At 49.8% G+C, this 21,477-nt stretch overlaps 1 protein-coding gene across 3 annotated transcripts in view; it reads right to left on the bottom strand.

Annotated features, from left to right (window-relative positions):
- The window catches only part of LOC135900215 (phospholipid-transporting ATPase ABCA3-like), a 661,060-nt gene that overhangs the window by 237,241 nt on the left and 402,342 nt on the right, over nucleotides 1-21,477 (bottom strand). For 2 of the 3 annotated variants that reach the window (XM_070536864.1, XM_070536865.1), the window contains exon 15: nucleotides 19,067-19,119. The exons of the other annotated variant lie outside the window; for it this stretch is intronic. In XM_070536864.1, the coding sequence (XP_070392965.1) occupies nucleotides 19,067-19,119 (53 nt within the window). The remainder of the gene's footprint in view (nucleotides 1-19,066; nucleotides 19,120-21,477) is intronic. 3 annotated transcript variants of the gene reach the window in all.

Raw genomic sequence — 21,477 nt, 5'->3', positions numbered from 1 at the left:
AGTTGCTAAGACTATACTTTATCTCACAGTCACAAGTGACTTGCAGCACTGCTGAATGTACTAGGTGCACACAGGCAATACCTTTGCACAGGAGAATATAGTTGCAGGTGCAACTGTCTGATTACGGGCAGGGTTAGGGAGCTTTTGCTTGACACACAATACGTTACAGCGATACGCAAGATGTTAGGCGCCTTGCGCATGCACGTCTCATGCTGTGAATTACTATGGCGGTTAGCACCGGTAACATTAGTAGCCGCGCTAATCTTGATTACGCAGCAACATGGCGGCGCCCCATGCAGCCTATACCACCACCTTTAATCCTAATTCGCGCTTCTTATTGGCTCTGCGCCCTGAAAGCAGCAAATAAATGGCAAAATCCACCATTGTTTAGTCTCATCTCAGGCTGAGGACAAAGCATTAGACATTTTTTATCGAAAATGTTACGGGGTTGAAACAGTCAGACCTGTATTTACAGAATATTTACAATAATTATATCAGCTGACAAGATGGTAGCCAGCGCGCGAAACCGAGAACATCATCTTCTTCCAACAATAATTAAAACATCATCTTCGTCACCGTGTCACATGGCCGCCGGTGGCTGAAGCACCGGCTCGGTGCTGGTTAGGAGGTGGGCGTATGCTACAAATTAAGACGCGCGACGTGGACCACGTCGGAGCGATGCGGAGCCACGGTTGGTTCCAGAGGGGCGATTTCGTACGTGACGTCAGTTACTTGACGCAAGACACGGCAAGAGCCGGAGTAGCGTGAAAGTAACTTCTCCGAAAGGCCAACGCGTCGCGACAGCGATCAAAGGAGAACCAGGGCGCCCGGTGTGTAATGGACGTCACGATGGCGGGCGTCATATAAGCGCCGCTGATTGTCCTGCGACTCCACAAGTCGGCGTCGAGTAATATGGCATGCTTCTTGTGGTTTGAGGATGGCTTCATGGGCGTACTCAGATGTGGAATTCAGACTTGCAGGCAGAACGGTGTCGAAAAGTAGCGTAGGGTCACGGCCAAACAAGAGGAAGAATGGAGAGAAGCCTGCGGTATCATGGCGAGACAAATTATAGGCGAAAGTAAGAAAGTAACAAACGACAGCGCCACGTCCCAGTCGCGATGCTCATCGGAGACATACATGGACAGCATGTCAGTAAGGGTGCGGTTAAGGAACTCGCTTAGACAGTTCGTTTGTGGATGGTAAGCAGTAGCAAGTTTGTGTTTAGTCGCGCACGAGTGTAGAATGTCATTGACAACTTTAGAAAGAAAGTAGCGGCCTCGGTCAGTGAGGAGCTGTCGAGGGGCGCCGTGGTGAAGGATGACGTTTTATAGGAGGAAGTCGGCGACATCGGTTGCACAGCATGTCGGAAGAGCCCGTGTTATTGCATATCGGGTGGCGTAGTCTGTCGCTACAGCAATCCACTTGTTTCCCGAAGCAAACGTAGGGAAAGGGCCTAAGAGATCAACACCTACTCGGAAAAATGGTTCTGATGGTACGTCCAGTGGATGAAGTGAGTGTGGTCGGCTTTTTGCGTCGTTGACAGAGATCACACGCAGCGACATAACGGCGGACGTCACGGTATAGACCAGGCCAAAAGAAGCGCCGACGAACGCGGTCATAAGTCCGTGAAACGCCAAGGTGACCTGCAGTGGGTACATTATAAGCTAGGCGAGAACAGTCTGACGCAGGTGCTCAGGCTCGAGGAAGAGTCGGGCAGGGACGTCCGGGCGCATGTTAGAGCGGTACAATATACCATCTTGAAGTTCAAACATGCGAAGGGAAGGCTAGGGCGTCGTTTACGTTGAATAAGGTGTTGCAAGGAGGGGTCCCGACGTTGCTCGGCTCCAATATCGCGAAAAGCAGCCAGAGTGAGAACGGTGACGGGTATGCCGGCTGCAGACAGGTCAGGAGGGTCGAGAGGATGGCGCGACAAGCAGTCCGCATGTTGATGTAACCGGCCGGTCTTGTATACAACGGAATAGTTGCATTCTTCGGCGCGCAGAGCACCGAGGCCAAGGCGCCCTGAAGGATCTTTGAGGAACGAAAGCCAACACTGAGCGTCGTGATCAGTGATGACTGTGATTTGGTGGCTATACTAATAAGAGCGGAATTTACCCATGCCCAAACGAAAGCCAGGCACTCGCGTTCGGTGATAAAATAATTGCTCTCCGCAGAGGAGAGAAGGCGGCTGGCGTAGGCAATAAGACGTTCTCGCCTTTGTTGTTTCTGTGCCAAGATAGCTCCATTACCGTGGCCACTGGCATCAGTACGGATTTCTGTTGGAGCTGACACGTCAAAGTGACCTTGAATGGGCGGGGACGTAAGCAGCCCAATCAGCTCGGTGAAAGAACCAGCTTGCTCAGGGCCCCAAATGAATGCAGCGTCTTCCTTGAGGAGCTGATTGAGAGGGCGCGCAACGTTCGCAAAATTTCGGACAAACCAACGGAAGTAGGAGCAAAGGCCCAAGAAGCTGCGAACATCCTTGGCATATGTTGGCGCGGGAAATTCTTTGACTGCCCGACCAGAAGAATTGACGAGATGCCCGAGCGCAGAAATTTCCCGACGGCCGAAGTGGCACTTGGAGGAATTTAGTTGTAGCCCCACCTGACGGAAAACAGATAGGATCGCGCATAGGCGTTCGAGGTGTGTCGCAAAAGTCGGAGAAAAAACGATCACGTCGTCCAGGTAACACAAGCAGATGAACCACTTAAAACCATATAGGAGGGCGTCCATCATTCGTTCAAATGTGGCCGGGGTATTACATAAACCGAAAGGTATCACTTTGAACTGATACAGGCCATCGGGAGTACAGTTTGGTTTTCCCACTCAGTAACTAACATAGTGAAACTGGATAAAGTAAAACGACAAGCGCTGTGGTTTATTTACAAGTATAAGCGCACAGATTCACCCACTAACCTTGCGGCTATATCGGGTTTAGCGACGCTCTCATCAAGAGCGAAGCAAGCATGGCTCAAATTTTCATTTAAGTTGAGTGACAACTATTATAAGATAGACTTCACAAAATGCATATGTTTTTCGCAGTCATGATCATCGAGACATAAACATGTACACGCTTTAACAGAATATTCATGCCATAATGACACATTCATGTACTCTTATTTCCCCCTCGTGATAAAGGAATGGAATTGCCTCGGTCCTTCAGTCATTTCTGCAGACTCATTATCTCAGTTCACATCACGGTTAGAATCAATATCAAGCAATCAGTAACGCCTTCTTATTCACATAACATGCTTTGCAAGTCTTGTAAGCCATGCTGATTATCGTTAAGGTGTTTACTATTATGTTTGTTCCCGTTTGCTGCCCTTTTCATGCTGTATTCTCTGTATTGCTGCGCATGTCACCCAGAAATGTGATACAGTGAAAGCTCGTTAATTCGAACTTCATCAATTCGAATTTATGGATAATTCGAACTGTACGATTTGGTCCGGCCAAGCTCCACAGAAGTCTATGTATAAAAAAGTCCGTTAATTCGAACGCGAGAAGGTTCCCTCACGGATAATTCGAACTACGCTCGCCTGGCACACGGCCAGAGAAATGCGCCTACGGCCTACACACAAGGCTGTATTGCCTCCTAAACGGAGAGAACGGCGAGAGAAGGCAAAATCGGAAAAAAGCCAGAAGCGGGGTCAGCCAGAAGGCAGCGGCGGCTGCCGCCTCTCCGTTCTACGTAACCTCCGAGACTTCTTGCCCGTTGCGAATCTCGGGGGCTTTGCAAATCTTGTACAGCTGCTAATGTTGTGCGGAGATGGCACGGCAAGCGCCAAAACACAGCGAATCAAGTACGTCGCAGCTGCGCTTGCAATCAAGAACCAACGAATCAGGGCCTTCGCCACCTTCACATGTTCGGCGTCTTCGTCTCGGCAGTCTTCCTCTGTTTTCAGGTTAGGAGATATCGGCCGTCGCGATTTATTGTGATGGTGTTAAGCCTCGGCTAACGTTCGTTTCTGTGGACATCGGTGGTGTGGCACAGTCGGACCCAGAGCTTCGACTTGAAGATGGCGTGTGCCCGCGGCACACGCCATCACTTTCTGACACGCCAAATTTCTGACATTCCCTACTGCTTCCAAATCGCAGTGTACTGTTGCTCTCCTTCACTTTCGTTAGTTCGAACTTTCGTTAATTCGAACTGAAGCGGCTTCCCCATGCGGTTCGAATTAATGAGCTTTTACTGTATCTATATTTGTTTTCTCATGTAAATTTACCTTGTTCCTTTACTTTCCTTGTTTGGCTTATTGACACGCGATTTGTCTCTGCGCGTTTATTACCATGTATTTCATCTTTGTATGTCGACCTGCTATGGTTCCTGATGGGACTGGCAGTATTGAAAATAAATAAACAAACAAACAAATAAATAAATAAATAAATAAATAGAAGCTGTTTTCTCGCTGTCCATGTCATCGACGGCAAGTTGCCAGGAGCTGGAGCGAAGGTCGATGGACGAAAAATATTGTGCTCCATGCAGGCAATCCAGGGCATCGTCAATGCGTGGTAGTGGATAGAATTCTTTCTTTGTTACCTTGTTGAGGTATCGATAATCAATGCAAAATCGCCAACTGTTGTCCTTCTTCTTAACTAGTACAACAAGGGATGCCCACGGGCTGCAAGAAGGTTCGATGATGTCTCGTGACAACATCTTGTCAGCTTCGTGTTGGATGATATGTCGCTGAGTAGGCAAGACGCGGTAGGGTCGCCGATGGATTGGGCTCACATCACCGGTGTTTATTGGATGTTTTACGACAGATGTTTGTCCTAGAGGGCGTCCTCTATGGTAGAATATGTCCCAGTATGAGGCAAGGAGGCAACGTAGTTCTTGGGCACACTGGGGAGGAAGGTCAGGAGCAATCATTTTTGTTAGGGCATTCAAGTCTGAAGGGACAGGGGGCGAAGCAAACGTTGAACACGAGGAGCTGTCACTAGTTAAAGCCGAAATGTGGTAGTCTCTGGCTGGCGTTATTTGCGCCAGGGATATTCCGCGAGGGAGTACTTGTGTACAGAGTCCAATGTTCACAAGCGGAAGGCAGGATGTGTTGTCCGAAACGGTAACGACGGTGTGAGGGAAAGCGACGTTATGCGAGAGCAGGACATCCACATTAAGAGATACGATGTAGTCACCATCTGGGACAGGTGGAACGGCGGACACACCTATGTAGGTAACGGCACTGTGAGGGAGGCGAATATGCTCTGTGGAATATAGCCGTATCGGAGGAGTATCGGGAGGGTCAATAGTAGCAGGTAGAGCGAGTTGCACAACACCAGCAGAACAGTCTATCAAAGCGGAATGTGCAGACAGAAAGTCAAGGCTCAGGATGAGGTTGTGAGGGCAGCGCTCTAGTACATAAAATAAAACAGAAGTATGGTGTCCGGCGACACTCACGCGAGCCGGACACGTGCCAATAACGGCTGGTGTTCCACCGTCGGTGACTTGGAGCACAGGCGAAGGGGCAGGAGTGAGGACTTTCTTGAGACGATTCCGAAGCTGAGCATTCATCACGGATACGTGCGCGCCAATGTCAATCAGAACCGTGACAGGTACACCATCTACGTTCACGTTCATTTTGGTTCCGATGTGTGGGCTAGATCAAAAGAGGATTTTTGCGTCGGGTTGGTTTGGGATCATCACCTCGATGTGCTGCACCCGTTAGTTTTCCGGAATGGTATGCCGGAAGGAACTAGGGGATGGTGATGGGCGAGATGGGGGTGATCGGGAGAAGCGGCGACGTGGCGAAGGAGAGCGGCTAGAGCGGGTAGGAGGAGAAGTGTCGCCAGAATTTGCTGGCTGCGTTTGCGGAGCGAACCGGGGAGGAGCATGAGGGCCATGGGATGGGTGGTAGGACCAGGGGATCGAATTCCATGAAGACCGGCAGTGACGTGAAATATGGCCGATACGGCCACAAGTGAAGCACATAGACCTGTCGTCTGGAGTACGCCATTCCGGCGGGTTGCGAAACCGCGTTGGGGCATTCAAGCTGCGGGTGCGTATGACAATGCTGGACGGAGTGTAGTCAGGCTGATTAACTGAGCAGACGTTGGTCAAGCCAACGTTGGCCAATTCTTGGCGCACGACGGACTGCATCAATGAGACGGTCGCCTGGCAATTGTCGGGGCCATGGGTTGTGGCCGTGACAGGAGATGTGGCTTCTATTTCACGTCGGATGACATGGCGGGTGTCATCAGAGCTATTGTGTGTGGGAGGTCTGCGGAGGTCTTCGCAGGTGGACGTAGCAGTCGTGTTGGGAACGCAGGGAAATGGCTGGGCAATGCGGCGACTCTTGGCTTCTTCAAACCGCCGGCATTTCGGTAATGATGGCTTGCACAGTGGAATAATTCTTGAAGACAAGTAGATGGAAGGCATCATCTGCTATGCCCTTAATGACATGTGCAACCTTATCAGGTTCGGACATCTTCGGATCCACTTTGCGGCATAGAGCGAGCACGTCCTGGATGTAAGCGAGATAGGATTATGTGCACTTCTGGACACGCGAAGCGAGGTCTTTTTGGGCGGCGCGTTGACGTCCAACTGGCTTGCCAAACAAATCTTTGACTTTCTGTTTACAAGTGTCCCAGCTGGTAAGTTCTTCCTCGTGGCTCTGAAACCAGATGCGTGCCATGCCCACAAAGTAAAATATCAGATTCGCGAGCATGATGGTCTGGTCCCAGTGGTTCCTGGCGCTCACCCGCTCATATAGTTGAAGCCAGTCTTCAACGTCAGTGTCGTCGGTGCCAGAAAAGGTTCCTGGGTCGCGGGGTTGGGCTAGAATGACGGTGCGCGTGGGTGCCGACGGGCCCGAAGCATCCTCGCCTTGAGCTGGCATTGTAGATGCAGCCAAGGAGCCCCCGCTGCGTAAATCTGTCTTGATAATGATCCCGCAACCTCTACCAAAAATGTTACGGGGTTAAAAACAGTCAGACATGCATTTACAGAATAGAGGAAGTGAAGAAGACGACGAAGTTTCCCTGCTAAGGTGGCTGCTCACCGCTCCTGTTGAAAATCTCGCCTTCCGCGTAAATACGTTCCATACATCAAGAGACTGGACCCCAAGACATCTGAGGATGCTCCGGACGCTCATGCGCAGTCTGGTTTTTTGACATTCAACGAATGTCACACCATCGGCCCTGCAGCTGAATTGTACACCGGGACTAGGCCTAGTGCCTCCGGTGTCACGCTGGCGGCGGTAGATTCGCCGGTGCCGCTGGTCGCGACGGCATTACCTGATGCACAATTGAATCTGAGCCTGGATCCCAGCTCCTGGTTCCTGCTCCAAGTCCTTCGGCTACAGCCCACCCATCGCCTTCCCAAAATGCACATCATGAGTGATCTGCCCTCAGGGCGGAGCCCGGCGATGGCTTCCCAGGCCCCGATCGGGAATGGGGCGCCAGCTGTGCATGACGAACCGAGTACCCCTATGGACTTGTCTTCTGTGCTACCATCTGTGCCGTCGGCCCCCCGCGGTTCTCAGAAGCGTCCTTAGGAGCAATCTGCACCAGATTCGTGTTCGGCCAACAGCGGCTCCCAAGGCAAGCGTTCCTCTCTATCAACTGACCACCCAGTTGTGTTGACACCGGGCTCAGTTTGCTATAAAGCAGCCATTAAAGCTCTGGCCCCTACAAGCCTCACGGAGATTCCGAACAGGATTATTCAGGCGAACCTAGATGCTTGTCTTGGCACTACAGGCTTCCGTGGCTTCACGGCCAGGAAGAAGTCAAATACCATCGCTGTGTGGCTCCCGACATTGGATGCTGTCGAGCGCTTGCAAACGCTTCAACGGCCCTCGATAACAAGCGAAGTCACCGTGCCGGGCCAGGTGTACCTGGTAGAGGGCTCGGATTTACAGCGCTGTGTCGTTTACAACGTTGACGATGGCGAGGACCAGACTGCTCTCCATTGTGAGCTCTTCTGTCCTACTCACCGTGTCATTCAAGCGCGTTACATGGGAAAGGGGCGCTCTTGCATCGTCACCTTGCAGGGCCCACCAACTCCCCCAGCCCGCCTTTACTACTATGGCTGCATTCTACGACCTCGGCCATATAAACCCAGTGTCGTGTATTGTTACAACTGTTTCCGACCGGGCCACATGCGCCGATCCTGTCCATTTACAGCGCCAGATGAAGCTGTACTAGCTGGCGCAGTGTCTTACCGATGCGGACTCTGCAAGACCGACGACCACGAGATCACTTCTCCAACTTGTCCCACAAAGCAAAAGGCCACTCAGAAGGTTCGTCGCGGGATTCATAAGCAATGGCCTCAGCATGCTGCAACACAACCAGTGCCGACATCTAACAGGTTTGCTGCGCTCCAGTGGGATGACGACGACTGGCCAGAGCTTTCCGAGCCCGACCCGCCGGCACCCCATTCCCAACAGACCTACGGTGACAAAGTTCGCAAAGACCGCCGTCGCCCGCTGGTTACACAGAAGCAGAGCGGGCCAGAACATCCGCGTGATGATATGGCAGCATTTGACAATCAAATTGCCCGCCTTTTAGTGGAGGTATACAAGCTCCGACAGCACCGTGAATCACTTGCGCGTCGGCGACGTGCAGTGGAATCTCACACCACTACAAGTATCGATTCCGCTGCATCATCGTCTCTGTCACGCCCTGCTGTATCAGTCGCAGAGTCTGCCAGGTCTTCAGCTCCGTTGCCGGATAACCCTACAACATCCATTTTGCGGTTAATGGTAAGCCAGTTATCCAACCTGACATCTGTGATTTTACAACGCCTGGACTCGAAATCAAAATGGCGGGCACAGGTGCTTGTGGCGTGCTTCAGTGGAACTGTGTGGGCTCTCCACGAAAGTGGGGGAGCTTAAATCTCGTCTAGGTATGAACAAGCTGCAGGTGTGGGCCCTGTTACTACAGGAGACCAACGCCTTGCCTTCCATTCCGGGGTTCAGTGGATACGTGTGTCCTTCGATGAATGACCGTCGTGTGCACACAGCTGCCCCTCCAGGAAAGGCGGCAGTGTACGTTGATACGCGCTATCCTCAGGTCTGCCTTTCTCTTGAAAACTGGTGCAACTCATATCAGGAGGTAGTGGCAGTAGCCATGAAGTTACCCAAGGCAACTGTTGTGGTAGTGTCATACTACATAAGACCAGCCGGTGGCTCTTCTTCACGAAATAATCTGGGCTGGTTAGTGAATGTCCGTCGCCAATACCCAGCGTGTCCTATTTTAGTTGGTAGTGACTTCAACGCCCCTCACCCAGATTGGGGGTACTCTACTTCTAGCGCTCGAGGTAGGCGTGTGCGGGACGCCTTCGCGGATGCGTTCTTTGCACTACTGAACCATCCCGATTCAGCGACGCGGGCTGTGCCTCAAGCTCGACGTACAAAATACGCACCAGATCTTACGTGGTGGTCGGGTCCCGGCACTCTCACTTGGCACCTGGAGCCCGACTGCTGGGGTAGTGACCACCACCCTATCATCATCGGTCTTCATCCGTCGCAGGCCCGCCCATTGCATCACAAGTGTTCTGTGGTCAACTGGGACGCCTTTCGCTCCGTTCTCCAAGATACCTCTGTGGACTCGTCATCACTGCTTGTTGACCGCATACAAAGCGCGCTCAATGAAGCTACAACCATTAGCTGGGTAGACGTCGATCAACCGGCACCGGATATCGGCCTGCTCAACTTGTGGGCTGCTCGCAGACAAGCTGAGCTGTCAGCATCCCGAGACCCCACTTCTGCACAAGCACGTACAAGACTGAATTTCCTTACTTCTAAGGTCCGCAGATATGAACGCGACCTCTCGCGGAGGCACTGGCATACGTGGTGTGAGCGGGTTTCATCCAAGACATCGAGTGCTTTTCTCTGGCGAACGTTCCATGCCATGGAACACGGTTGCCGCCGTCCAGACATGGCAGCCACAGCCTGCTTCGCTGCTGACTTGTCGCCGGATGATTTCGCCCGGGAAGCAGTCCGGAAGTTTTTCCCACTGTACGACGTGTTGCCTCAAACAGCGAATGGTGCTTCCTTGGCAATCATTCCTGCACATATCGACAGGTTACCATCTACAGCAGACTCCAAGGGGATTGCAAGCTCTTTCACCATGCCTGAGTTGCTTGCTGCGATAGATGGTACCAGTCACAAGACAGCACCCGGTCCAGACTCTATTACTTATGAGGCCTACAAGAACCTAAGTTCCGCTGTCCTGCCTCAACTCCTCGACACCATTAACAAGGTATGGCTAGATGGCAATGTCCCTCCAGGCTGCAAATCAGCTCTTTTGATCCCGATTCCGAAACCAAGCAAGCCGCCGACTGACCTTGGCAACTTCCGACCGATTTCCCTAACGTCAACGTTGTGCAAGCTTGCATAGAAAATGGTAGCTACACGACTGTCATGGTGGCTGGAGCACCACGGTTTCTACCACCCTGCTCAAATTGGTTTCCGTCCATCCATATGTACTGAAGATTGGCTGGCTGTCTTGGCATCCTCGGTTTTATCGTCAACTCGTAGCCAAAGTGTCCGTACTGTCCTCGCTATGGACATCGAAAAGGCGTATGATAACATGAGTCATGCTGCCATCTTGGCTTCAATTGACATGCTGTGTTTCCCCCCTAGAGCACGGAATTTTGTCAAATCTTTCCTTGAAGACCGACATTTTGCGATTCGCTTCAGTGGTGACGCCGGCGGCTCATTTTTCCCTCTTCGTGGCATACCCCAGGGATCTGTATTGTCACCCACATTATTCAATATTGCTTTCATCCCGCTTGCATGGCGTTTACACGATGTACCCGACATAAAGTTCTTGTTGTACGCTGATGATATCACGGTATGGAGCACTCATCACGACCTGCAAACTCAAGCCGCTGCCCTTCAATCAGCTTTAGATATCACGGCGACTTACGCTTCTTCGGTCGGCCTTAGGCTTTCCGTCACCAAATCTGCTTACATGTCAGTCGCCAATCGCTGGGGCCGGCGTTAACTCTCTGAAACACCCATTCGTCTTCATCTATCCGGAACCCCTCTTCAACAATGTTCAACTATAAAAATTCTGGGTCTGATGGTACACGAGTCGGGAACCGGAACTGCTTGGCTCTCCATCGCTAAAAAGCAGGCAATTCAGACGTTGGGTCTGATTAGGCGCATTGCTCCTAAAACGGGCGGCGCCAGCTCATATGTTGCGCGAGAATTGGTGAAGGCGGTAGTGCAACCACGCCTTGTTTATCGAGCCCAATTCCAGCATTTCATGAGGGCACAATGGGATCGCCTTGAGGCTGGTAATCGCGAGGCAATGAGGGTCATCACTTGCCTTCCCCGCATCACAGCGATCGTGGCTGTCCAAGAAAATGCACAGCTCAACACATTAGATGAGCTGGTGCAACAGCGACGTGATGCTTGCAGGCTTAAGGCCAGCCTTTCACACGCAACGTGTGCTCTCAGGGCTTACGCTTTCTCGAACTCGCTTCTACCACCACCTTCGCCCCTTCTTCCTCCCTGGAGTTTTGTACAGCTGAGTGACAACAAGCCAACTGATATACATCGCCCGACATCAACTCACGCGGCGGTGTCGCTTCGTGACCGAATTATTGCTCAAGATGCCCACCTGCCCCTTGGCTCCGTTGTCCTTTACGTTGATGCAAGCATTCAGGACTGTGAAACAACCACTGTGATTTATTGCCCATGCACACCTGCCCTTAATAAGACGACCCGGTTTCAAATCCAAGACACTCCTTCCTCCTTTTGTGCTGAGCTCCTTGCTGTCCGAGAAGCGTTGTGCTCTGTGGCCGCCTTTCCCATGGTCCCCAAGGCCCGAATCGTCATCCGCACTGATGCCCTCCAGGCGACGCGGCTTCTGCGACGCCTCAGTCGCAGCCCTGACATATGCCAACAGATCCATCTTCTGGCGGAACGCATCCCGCAGCCAATATGTGTCGAGTAGATCCCACGCGACCTTCTAAGCTTCCAAAGCCGTGCGGATTGTGCGACCCGTCAAGCGACCTCTCCATCGTCACTGCCTCAACTCTTTCACCTAGATGATGCCACCCTCTTTTAACAAGAAAGGAGCACCTCCGGCGCCGCACACGTGCTCTCATACCTCCGTGTGCGGTAAACCTTCCCCGCGGTTTTACCCGTGCAGAGGAGGTTGCGCTTCGGAGGATCCGGGTCGGGGTCGCCCTCACTCCTGCCGTGTCTAGGAAGCGGTCGCACTTTCGCCCGTTACAATTTCGTCCTGAGTGCCCACTCTGCAAGTCGCCAAATGCTGAAGCCGACATCCACCACCTGCTGTGGCTTTGCCCTGCACTGAAAGCGACGAGGCTCCGGCACCTCGCAGCAGCGGGACTCACGCCGCATAATCCGAGCGATTACGCTGCTTGGACGCAGGGACCGCATTATCGATCACTCTTGGACTTCATTAAGTCAGCAAACCTTTTTTCATTCATTTAATCATCCTTATTCACCCCCATCCCATACCCCTGGATGCCCTGAGGCATTTACCCTCGCATAAAAAAATGAAAAAAAAATTACAGAATATTTACAATAATTAAATCAGCTGACAAGATGGTAGCCAGCGCGCGAAACCCAGAACATCATCTTCTTCCGAAGATGATTAAAACATGATCTTCGTCCCCGTGTCACAATATTATTGAGATGAGCTGTTTTTTTTTGACGCTGCTAGGACTACAGAGGCAGTGCCGAGCGCTGGTAACAGCGCTGGTGATGTGTTGACAATGCGGAACACTGAAGAGGCCTAATCATTCACTGCATCATTAATTTACTACTCCGCTCTAGTATGGTACGTGATGACGGTGGTGAGCAATCGCCAAATAGACGTTGAGCTAACCATGCGGCACGTGGGAATATTCATCAGGGCGCTCGCTCTTACTAATGCTGGCTAAGCAGACTGCATTGAACTGCTCTGAAAGCCTGTCGATGGAGCGAAGCCCTGCAGTGAAATTCTTGGAAACGCAGCCTATACTTACAAAACAAAAACATTTGTTTGGTCGCTTCACCAACAGTGCCGCGCGTATCAAAACGATGGCTAAGGAGCCCTGCAGCTTTCAGAGTGCTTCGAGAGGAACTACTGAGATGGAATATAGCTCGCAGAGCACTTTGCTGAGTGCGAAAGGTTGGGCAGAGGCAGAGAAGGTGCTTTGCCGGGTCGTCACATGCTCAAAAAATTGCATGCAGTGCAACTGCATAGTTTATATTACAGTACACGACGCTTAGCATAAAATAATTGCGATACGTGGAGCAGTAATATAAGATGTAAGCTGTTCCCTAGCCTCCCCTCTTCATAAAATGTAAAATGTGCAGAGAAAACTCTGTAAAGAAACGATACGTGTACGAAGCAAGGAAATGTGGCTTGATACAATACTTATATCGAGATGCATAAGGGCATGCACAAGCGACCAGCGACGCTTGTGCAGTGCTTACAAGTGACAAGTGAGAACCACATGCAAGTGACAGAAAAAGAATATGTGGTACACTCATACTAACAGAGTGCGTACTCGGACACCAGCAACAAACAAGCAGTTCAAGTCCTTTCGTATGCAAGGCGCTCACATCCCCCAATATAACACTATACTTCGCGTAATCTAGAAATCTAACTCAGGATTGCTGCTCTTAACACAATTCGCACAGGACAAAAATGAAGAGTGCACGAAGTTCGCGTTTATGACAACAATGCTATACGTGTTTCCACATTTAACTACAGCGCTTATGTACGCATGTAACTTTGAGGCTGCTACCCACATTCTCCTCACCAATTAGAAATAGCTTCGCATTACAGAAAAAACTTCTGCAAAAAGAAAAAGATACGTGAATGAGGCAGACAAGCTGGAACCAAAGCTCGACCAGCCACGCTTATGCGCGGTTCCCTTCAAAGCATACGCCCGTTGCATAAAACGAACACTTCTACGCCTAGCACCACAGCGACACATTTCAATTACACATCACAGTGCACTTACACTTTCATATAAGTAAGAACTTTAGCACTCGAACGTTTTCTACGTGTTCGCGGTCACCAATGCACATTGCAGCTCGCAAAACAGCTCACATTAAGCAAGACACAAGCTGCCCGTTACGAATTACTGCGATGACACGACAATAAATCTCATCGCTACAGATCCTATCATCATATCTTAAACACAAACCAGCACTGCCCAAACATACGCGTATGATATTCGCAGTGATGGAACGCGCATACACAACACTTACAAACTTCATACGCTGAGGTTGGCAACCGCAGTCTTTTCATTTTGGTGCGTACCAAACCTTTGTCATGCTTAGAATGCACGTATATGCGACGGCATTCGCGTTCGTAATGCACAGGCAAAAGCGGCCCAAAACACGATATCGGCGGCTTCATTCATTCCAATCCTCGCGTAAACAAAGCGCACATCCGTCTGTTTCCGTTGGCGATCGCACGTGCTGAAGAAGTCACGAAGGGTACAGCGACCTGCTGCGTTCAACAAATATCACCGCGGGTACTGGTTAACTCTTGTAGTGATCACAAAAACTACACACACATAAAAAAACTGCCGCTGTAGCCTAGGGGCCTCGCGCTCGGCTTCGCTTAGAACCAGCGTCATGTTTGTGCGGTAGCCGAACACAGGTAGACGCTCGCGACCGCTCCTCGTGACGTAAGCACCGCCATGAATGGCGGGCGCTCTGCGCTCGGTGCGGCTTGCGGCGTTAGGCGACTGCAGCGCAAGCAAGCCTTCACCGGGCTGGCAGGCGGGCGATATGGCGGCTGCGGCGGCTGGTAACGCAACAGCGGCGTGACGGGGCCCTGGCGTCGGCGTTGAGACGGAACCTGATGGCGCGCGACGGTTGGATACCTCATCGCTTACGGCTAAGGTTGCCGCAATTAAGGAACTCTCTGCCACTGCTGCATTTCTTCGCGGACGATGTCAGCAATGGAAGCAACCTGTCGCTGCGACGCTGGAAACACCCTTCATAGTTATCAGCGCAAAACTGGTCCTAGCATCTCCCACAGACTGTCAGAGCAGAGCGCTTGAACTTGTGCATAGTCTGGAAATGTGCGTCGATCGTATTGTCTAGCGCGTGTTTGTATCGTCTTCTTAATCATCGTGGCCTTTGAGAAAAAAAATTTGCTACGGTCTTCGAGGTTGCTCACCGTTTCGGCGAAGAGTTCTTGTTTCACGCCACGCATCAGAAAACAAGCCTTCGTTTCTTTGGTTATGCTGAGGTTGGCATGCTGAAAAACTTTCTTCCTTGAGGATGGCGACGTTTCCATTGGGCAGAAGTTCGACCCTTTCTCTTCTGATGACGCTCGTGTGCAGGTCTTTAAGAAGTTCCTGATGAACAGATCGCATGCTGTCAGAGAGGAGTCTTGATTTTCGAACCACGTCCTGTTGACGTCTGCCAAATAAAAGAAGACGTAGCGCAGCTTGTGCTCATGTTTATATTCCTTGAATTTTGATTTATCTCGAACGTCTCAAACCAGGTCTCGGGCTCTTCTACTGAAGCTCCATGGTTTGTTGAAGTATGATCGCTGCTGATGGCGACACTTGGGCTATCATCGTGGCTGCTGACGTTTCCTTGGCCTTGGTACACAGATTCCCAGGCTGCCCATCGGGCATGTGCTAATGTTATTTACACATATCCCGTACTGCAGAAGATCCGGCACCAGGCACGCCTGCTCCGCGAATGCGGTCACGATGTTACCATTCACTGGGTCCCTGCGCACTGCGGTATTCCTGGAAACGAGAAGGCTCATAGACTGGCGCGCTCATCTCTCTACCGCGCTAGCCAGAGCCTCCGATAATCCTTATCCTCTCCTAGCTACCACACCTGAGGTAACAGACCCAATGGCAGACAAGCATGCGACCAAACAACGACGTGCCGCCTACCTCGCAGCCGTGGGTAATCCACTCTCTATACCGTCACTTCCACCGAAGGTATTCACACGGTGAGAGTCAGTCTTGCTTCGGAGAATGCAGACAAGCACCCTCCTTACTCCTCACTTGCTGAACCGTTTCGACAAGAGTGGCAAACCACCACCCGTAAGTGGGTTTGTTCCATGTGCACATGTCGTGCTGATCTCAACCACCTTTGTTGGGAGTGCCCCCACTACATCCCACCAAGGCTTCGTGCCCTGGCCACCATACAGCGGGGACCCTGGCCATCTTCTCTTCGGACTTGGGAATGCCCGGATACCACGTCTCCTGACCATGCCATCGAGCTCTGGCGAGCACTGCTGCTGTTCCTCCAGGACCCTGCAGCACCAGCCATCGGCGATCGGCTCCGCGACAGCCACAAGCGTCATGCGGCCCCCACTTAGCTGCCTCCAGGACGTTCATTAATAAAACGGAGGCAGCCTTACCCTTCCTCTTTTGGAATAACACCCCTCCTCTTTCCACCGCAGCGTCTTCGGCGCATTTTAATGTGGAATAAACGTGGTTTCATTCATTCATTATCGGGCAGAAGTCCAGGTTGCCGGAAGTTATGTAGCATGTGGCTAGCTCGATGGTTCGGGACGATGTCTTCACGGTATGGAATTGTTTTACGGCTTGACGAAGTCTCCACTATATGAGCGGTGAAGTACCTCTACCAGATACCAAGTTGTTGTGACGTGGAAGAAGCAGACCATCGGCGAGTCACAAAACTGTGTTGATAACCTGTGTTCATACCTGTGTTCATACGTGAACCTGTGTTCATAAATACAAGTAACCCTAAGACAGAACAATAGCGGCATCTGATCTGCGTGTCAGATGTGCCGTCTATTTATATTCGACTCATCTAGAATTCCAACGCGTTTACTGGTACTAGCACACGTTGTACTATGCGCGTCACGCATGCCGTAGGATTACAAAATGTTTGGCGATAACACAGGTAGTAGATAGAATTGGCTACAAGGATCGAGAATGTTCTAATACAGGCAGGCGCGTCTGGCACAGTACGTTAACGTTTCGCTTTTCTTAGCGGGTGGAAGGCCATCACCAAAAACGAATGCACAAGTGAATGTGCTACTTCAATTGCACATTAATGCGAAAAAATGTTTTAAAGCAAAGCTTTCCCGACATTCCGGGCGCTGTTACTGCTGCGATTGTCTTGCCATACGTGCCTCTGGGTTTCTTGCAACACCCCCAGATGGCGCTCGCCTTTCTGGTCTTACATTACAAAGCATAGGTAACACATTAGGCATTATGACAACAAAAGATTGGTGGCGCAAGCCACCATCCTGTACCGAAGGGGACGCTCATAGCATTCATCCATGAATACATCCACGCTAGGTCTTGCATGCGTGTGCTTCTTTGTTTCTTGCACACTACCAGAGAGCGCTCACACTCGCGCATCACGACTGGCGCCGCCACTGCAGTGTTTCATGGTTTGTGCGTACGGCAAGTGCTCTGCTTGCTTTCCTATGCGACTAAAATGCCGGTGGTGGGCTGTGATAGTGCAAACATTACAATAGACCGCAGCCTGAACAGAACGCTTGGAGCTGGCGTCCCAACAGCGTGCTGGCCACGTATGCAGAAGGAGCACATAAACACGCACCAGAAAAATGGCTCCAAAGCGTGCTCTCAGCGTCGAGGACACCCAGGCCCGAAAGAAGCGTCGCGCTGAACAGGATCGTCTTCGCAGAGAAACGTGGTGCAGACTGCGACTGTTTATCTTGATGTTCGTTAAAGGAAACGGGGGGGGGGGGGGGGGCTACTGAATCTAGACAAAATGCATTCTGAAGACAGAACTAGTGAACTAGTGAACTGGGCTAAAGGGGTGACGCTGGCACCCATCAACAAGTTTACGTGTTTAAAGTGTAGGTTTAGGCTTTTAAATCAGAGATAAATAACTATAAATCAAATCCGCATGGCTTCCAAAGTATTTTGTATTGTTAAACGCCGTTAATTTATTTTACTAATGCTTTCTGCACTGTTGACAATAGATCCTTAATCCAATGCATATCTCTTGATTTTCTCAAAAGTCTAGACATTGTCTTTTACCAGCTATGTGTACTTCGTTTTAGACAAAGCCAATCAGATGTCCACCCTGACATTTTAGCTTGGGTTGAAACGTACTTGTTAACATATAAAAATACGTAACTGCTGACGACTGCGATTCTTATTGTTGCTCAGTTTGCTTCGATGTTTCGCAAGAATTTGTTGTCGAGACTCCTTTCGTTTAAATGTATAATAACAACTTGCCTAATTTTGTTCAGTCATCTATTAGGTTAAACGCTGACTAGTGTATAACCCGCTGTGCAAATACTTCCGACTCCAATATTTCTGAACATCTGTCTGACGCGATTAGAAACTGGCGCGACGTCTGGCAGTTACACCTTATTCCTAACAAATGTAAATCAATGCGACTCAATCGACAATCAATCGTAAAGCAGCTCCATCTAACCCTCATCTTTAGAACATTATCAATTCTTTGCTAGATGGAGCAACTTCAAATAAATATCTAGGAGTACACATAGGAACTGATCCTTTGTGAAAATCGCTCCTCAATGATCTAGTCATTAACGCTATTAGAATGTTACGTTACATACGTCACAACTTTTTGAGACCAGCATCATCAGTTATAGTAACACTATAAACCGTTTTACGCTCTCACTTGGAATAAATATGTGCGGTGTGGGATCGAAGTCACGAGTATTTTATTGACGAAATTGAATATCTACAGATCCTTATTACGCACTTTATATTATGTAAATATTCTTCTTTCTCAACTGTGTCCCTATACTTTCCTAACCATCTGCTACGCTGCGAAACCTGTCGTTTATCGACATTTCATAAAATCTATCATAATGCAGGACTAAGAAACGAACGGCTTAAGTGAGCCCTCATGTGCGTCGACCCATACAGGCCACAGTAAGAAAGTAGGCGCTGCTTTTCGTAAAACTAAATTGTTTCTTTGTACTCGTTCAACCCGAAGAATGCGACTGATGGGAACAGATGGATCACCTCCCATCGCCAATGGCATAAATATTTCTTCATTTAAAGCCGCCATCGATGAATATCGTACGCTGTGACTTCATGTAACTTTTAATCTTTCGTCATTCCTCCCTCCCTTCTGTGACGCCTTCGCGCATTGGAGGTATCCGAATGAAGTAATAGAGATGTCGTGCGGCTTACCTACGTCCTCAATTGGCATGGCTTTTTCGTCTCCAGCCCACTCCTTGTATATTCTGGTCGCATGAAGAGAGAGAGAGAGAAAGATGGCTTTACTTATTTCCTTCATCATGATATCATTTCTGTATTGCTTATTTATCAATGGGTTGGGATTCTAGGGGCACTTCACGCACATTCCGGGGCTATCTATCTATCTATCTATCTATCTATCTATCTATCTATCTATCTATCTATCTATCTATCTATCTATCTATCTATCTATCTATCTATCTATCTATCTATCTATCTATCTATCTATCTATCTATCTATCTATCTATCTATCTATCTATCTATCTATCTATCTATCTATCTATCTATCTATCTATCTATCTATCTATCTATCTATCTATCTATCTATCTATCTATCTATCTATCTATCTATCTATCTATCTATCTATCTATCTATCTATCTATCTATCTGTCTGTCTGTCTGTCTGTCTGTCTGTCTGTCTGTCTGTCTGTCTGTCTGTCTGTCTGTCTGTCTGTCTGTCTGTCTGTCTGTCTGTCTGTCTGTCTGTCTGTCTGTCTGTCTGTCTGTCTGTCTGTCTGTCTGTCTGTCTGTCTGTCTGTCTGTCTGTCTATGTGTGTATTTAACCGTTTTCCTGCCTGGTTTGCCTGCCTGGGTCACATGATAGTCTGTGCTCGAATGGTTGGCGCATCGGGTTGCTGTGCCTAGGTAACAGGATCCGAAACCAACCACCGGAACAACTTAGGCCACTGAGTATGTCACAATTTGTATATACGGGTAATTCTTCAACGAACCTCATTCAAGTCGACATGGGTCACTGTACACGCGGGACTGGTTAGCACGGCATTTAGAATTTCTTTAAAGCCAACTCAGATTGCTGTTCTTTTCCACCTAGTTTGCGCTGGTTTTCATTGAACCTCTGTCATGTCAACTCGCGCAACAGGGTATACCCTCAATTGTATATGTGCCAGTAGGTGCGCAGCGTTCTTCACTGAACGTATCTGACGCCACCTTGGTTAACTAGGTACGCGCCACTAGAAATGTGCCAGTTTACAACGACGAAAAACATCGCTTACATTTTTTCGATGCTAATCGAAATAAAACCCACGTTACAATTGTTCCTCAAGGACAGCAACCCGGCGCATTAGCAGGCTGCACCACAGATGCACTGGGTATGTGACGCTCATCAATGAACGCTTTTCCCGCCAGTACTTTGGCAAGCTCCGCCATGAACGAAATGGGTATGTGCCGCGTCAGTGGACCTCTCGCCAACTTGTGTCGAAATTGTTGTGGAGCCGTGGGACATAATGTAACTATAAACAAAGGCGATTTGTCTAAAAGAGCGTGCGGCTGGTTTGGGCAGCCATCTTGAGAATGCAGTGTTGCTGCACCTTGTGTATACTTGTAAAGACACCTACTATTCACTAATTCTGCTACGCGGCATTTTGGTGGAGGTGCTGGGTAGCCAAAAATTGACTACGTGACTCTGCAGTGATCGTCGTCTCGGTATTCACATCATGACGGAGGAGCAGGGGCCTGCGCCTGCGGCGTCTATTCCAACCGCTGTCCTGGCATGTCCGAAAGTTGAGCCAACGTTATCCGGCACCGACAACGTCTACGTGGACGATTCACTCTAAAAAAAGTTCACACCCTTTGGGGCTTAATTTGTCCCGAAACAATATTCTTCAGCTGCCTTGCTTGGGTTTCCTCTCTTGAAAACTCGGCGCTCGCTACTTTCCTGTCGAGAATGATGTGCCAAGCTTTTAACACGCAAGCCGTTCGTGACTAGGTAGTACCGGGCTCGCAGCGTTAAAGAAAGGAAATGCGGCCAAAAGAGATGTCGATTATTCTTTGGGGACAAAATACAACCCAAAGGGTGTAAACTGTTTATAGAGTGCTGGATCGCCATGTATGAGCGTGCGAGTACCCACAACAGATGGGATGCTTGCAACCGTAATGTAGGCCAACCTGATGTTATACTTCTAAGGCACGGTAAGGACGTGGCTTGGCAACAACAAAGATGGACTTACGGACTGCAAAACTTGCAAACACAAGCTCAAGCACTCTTTCGGCCCTCCGTTCGAGCCAAAGAACGCCACTAAAAAGACCTAGTGACTCGTGCGGAAACGTCCACGGAATCAATAGTCACTTACATCCAGGACGTGCTTGCTCTGTACCGCAAGGCTGACAGTGATATGCGCGTGTCAGACAAGGTTGGCCATGTTTTGAAAGGCATCGCTGACGATGCTTTCAACTTGTTAATGTGCAAGAATTGTGCGACAATCTGTGATACTATTACGATATTATCGGTAGATACCCGAGAGACGAGCCGCCGCGAGAACAGACAGACAGACAGACAAAGAACTTTATTAATGGTCCTGAGGAACCGGCGTTAGGGTACCCCCC

The sequence above is a fragment of the Dermacentor albipictus genome, chromosome 4 (genome assembly GCF_038994185.2).
Source record: "Dermacentor albipictus isolate Rhodes 1998 colony chromosome 4, USDA_Dalb.pri_finalv2, whole genome shotgun sequence".
Taxonomy (NCBI): Eukaryota; Metazoa; Arthropoda; class Arachnida; order Ixodida; family Ixodidae; genus Dermacentor; species Dermacentor albipictus.
The sequence above is the reverse complement of the archived record's forward strand: the minus strand, read 5'-3'. Positions and strand labels throughout refer to the sequence as shown.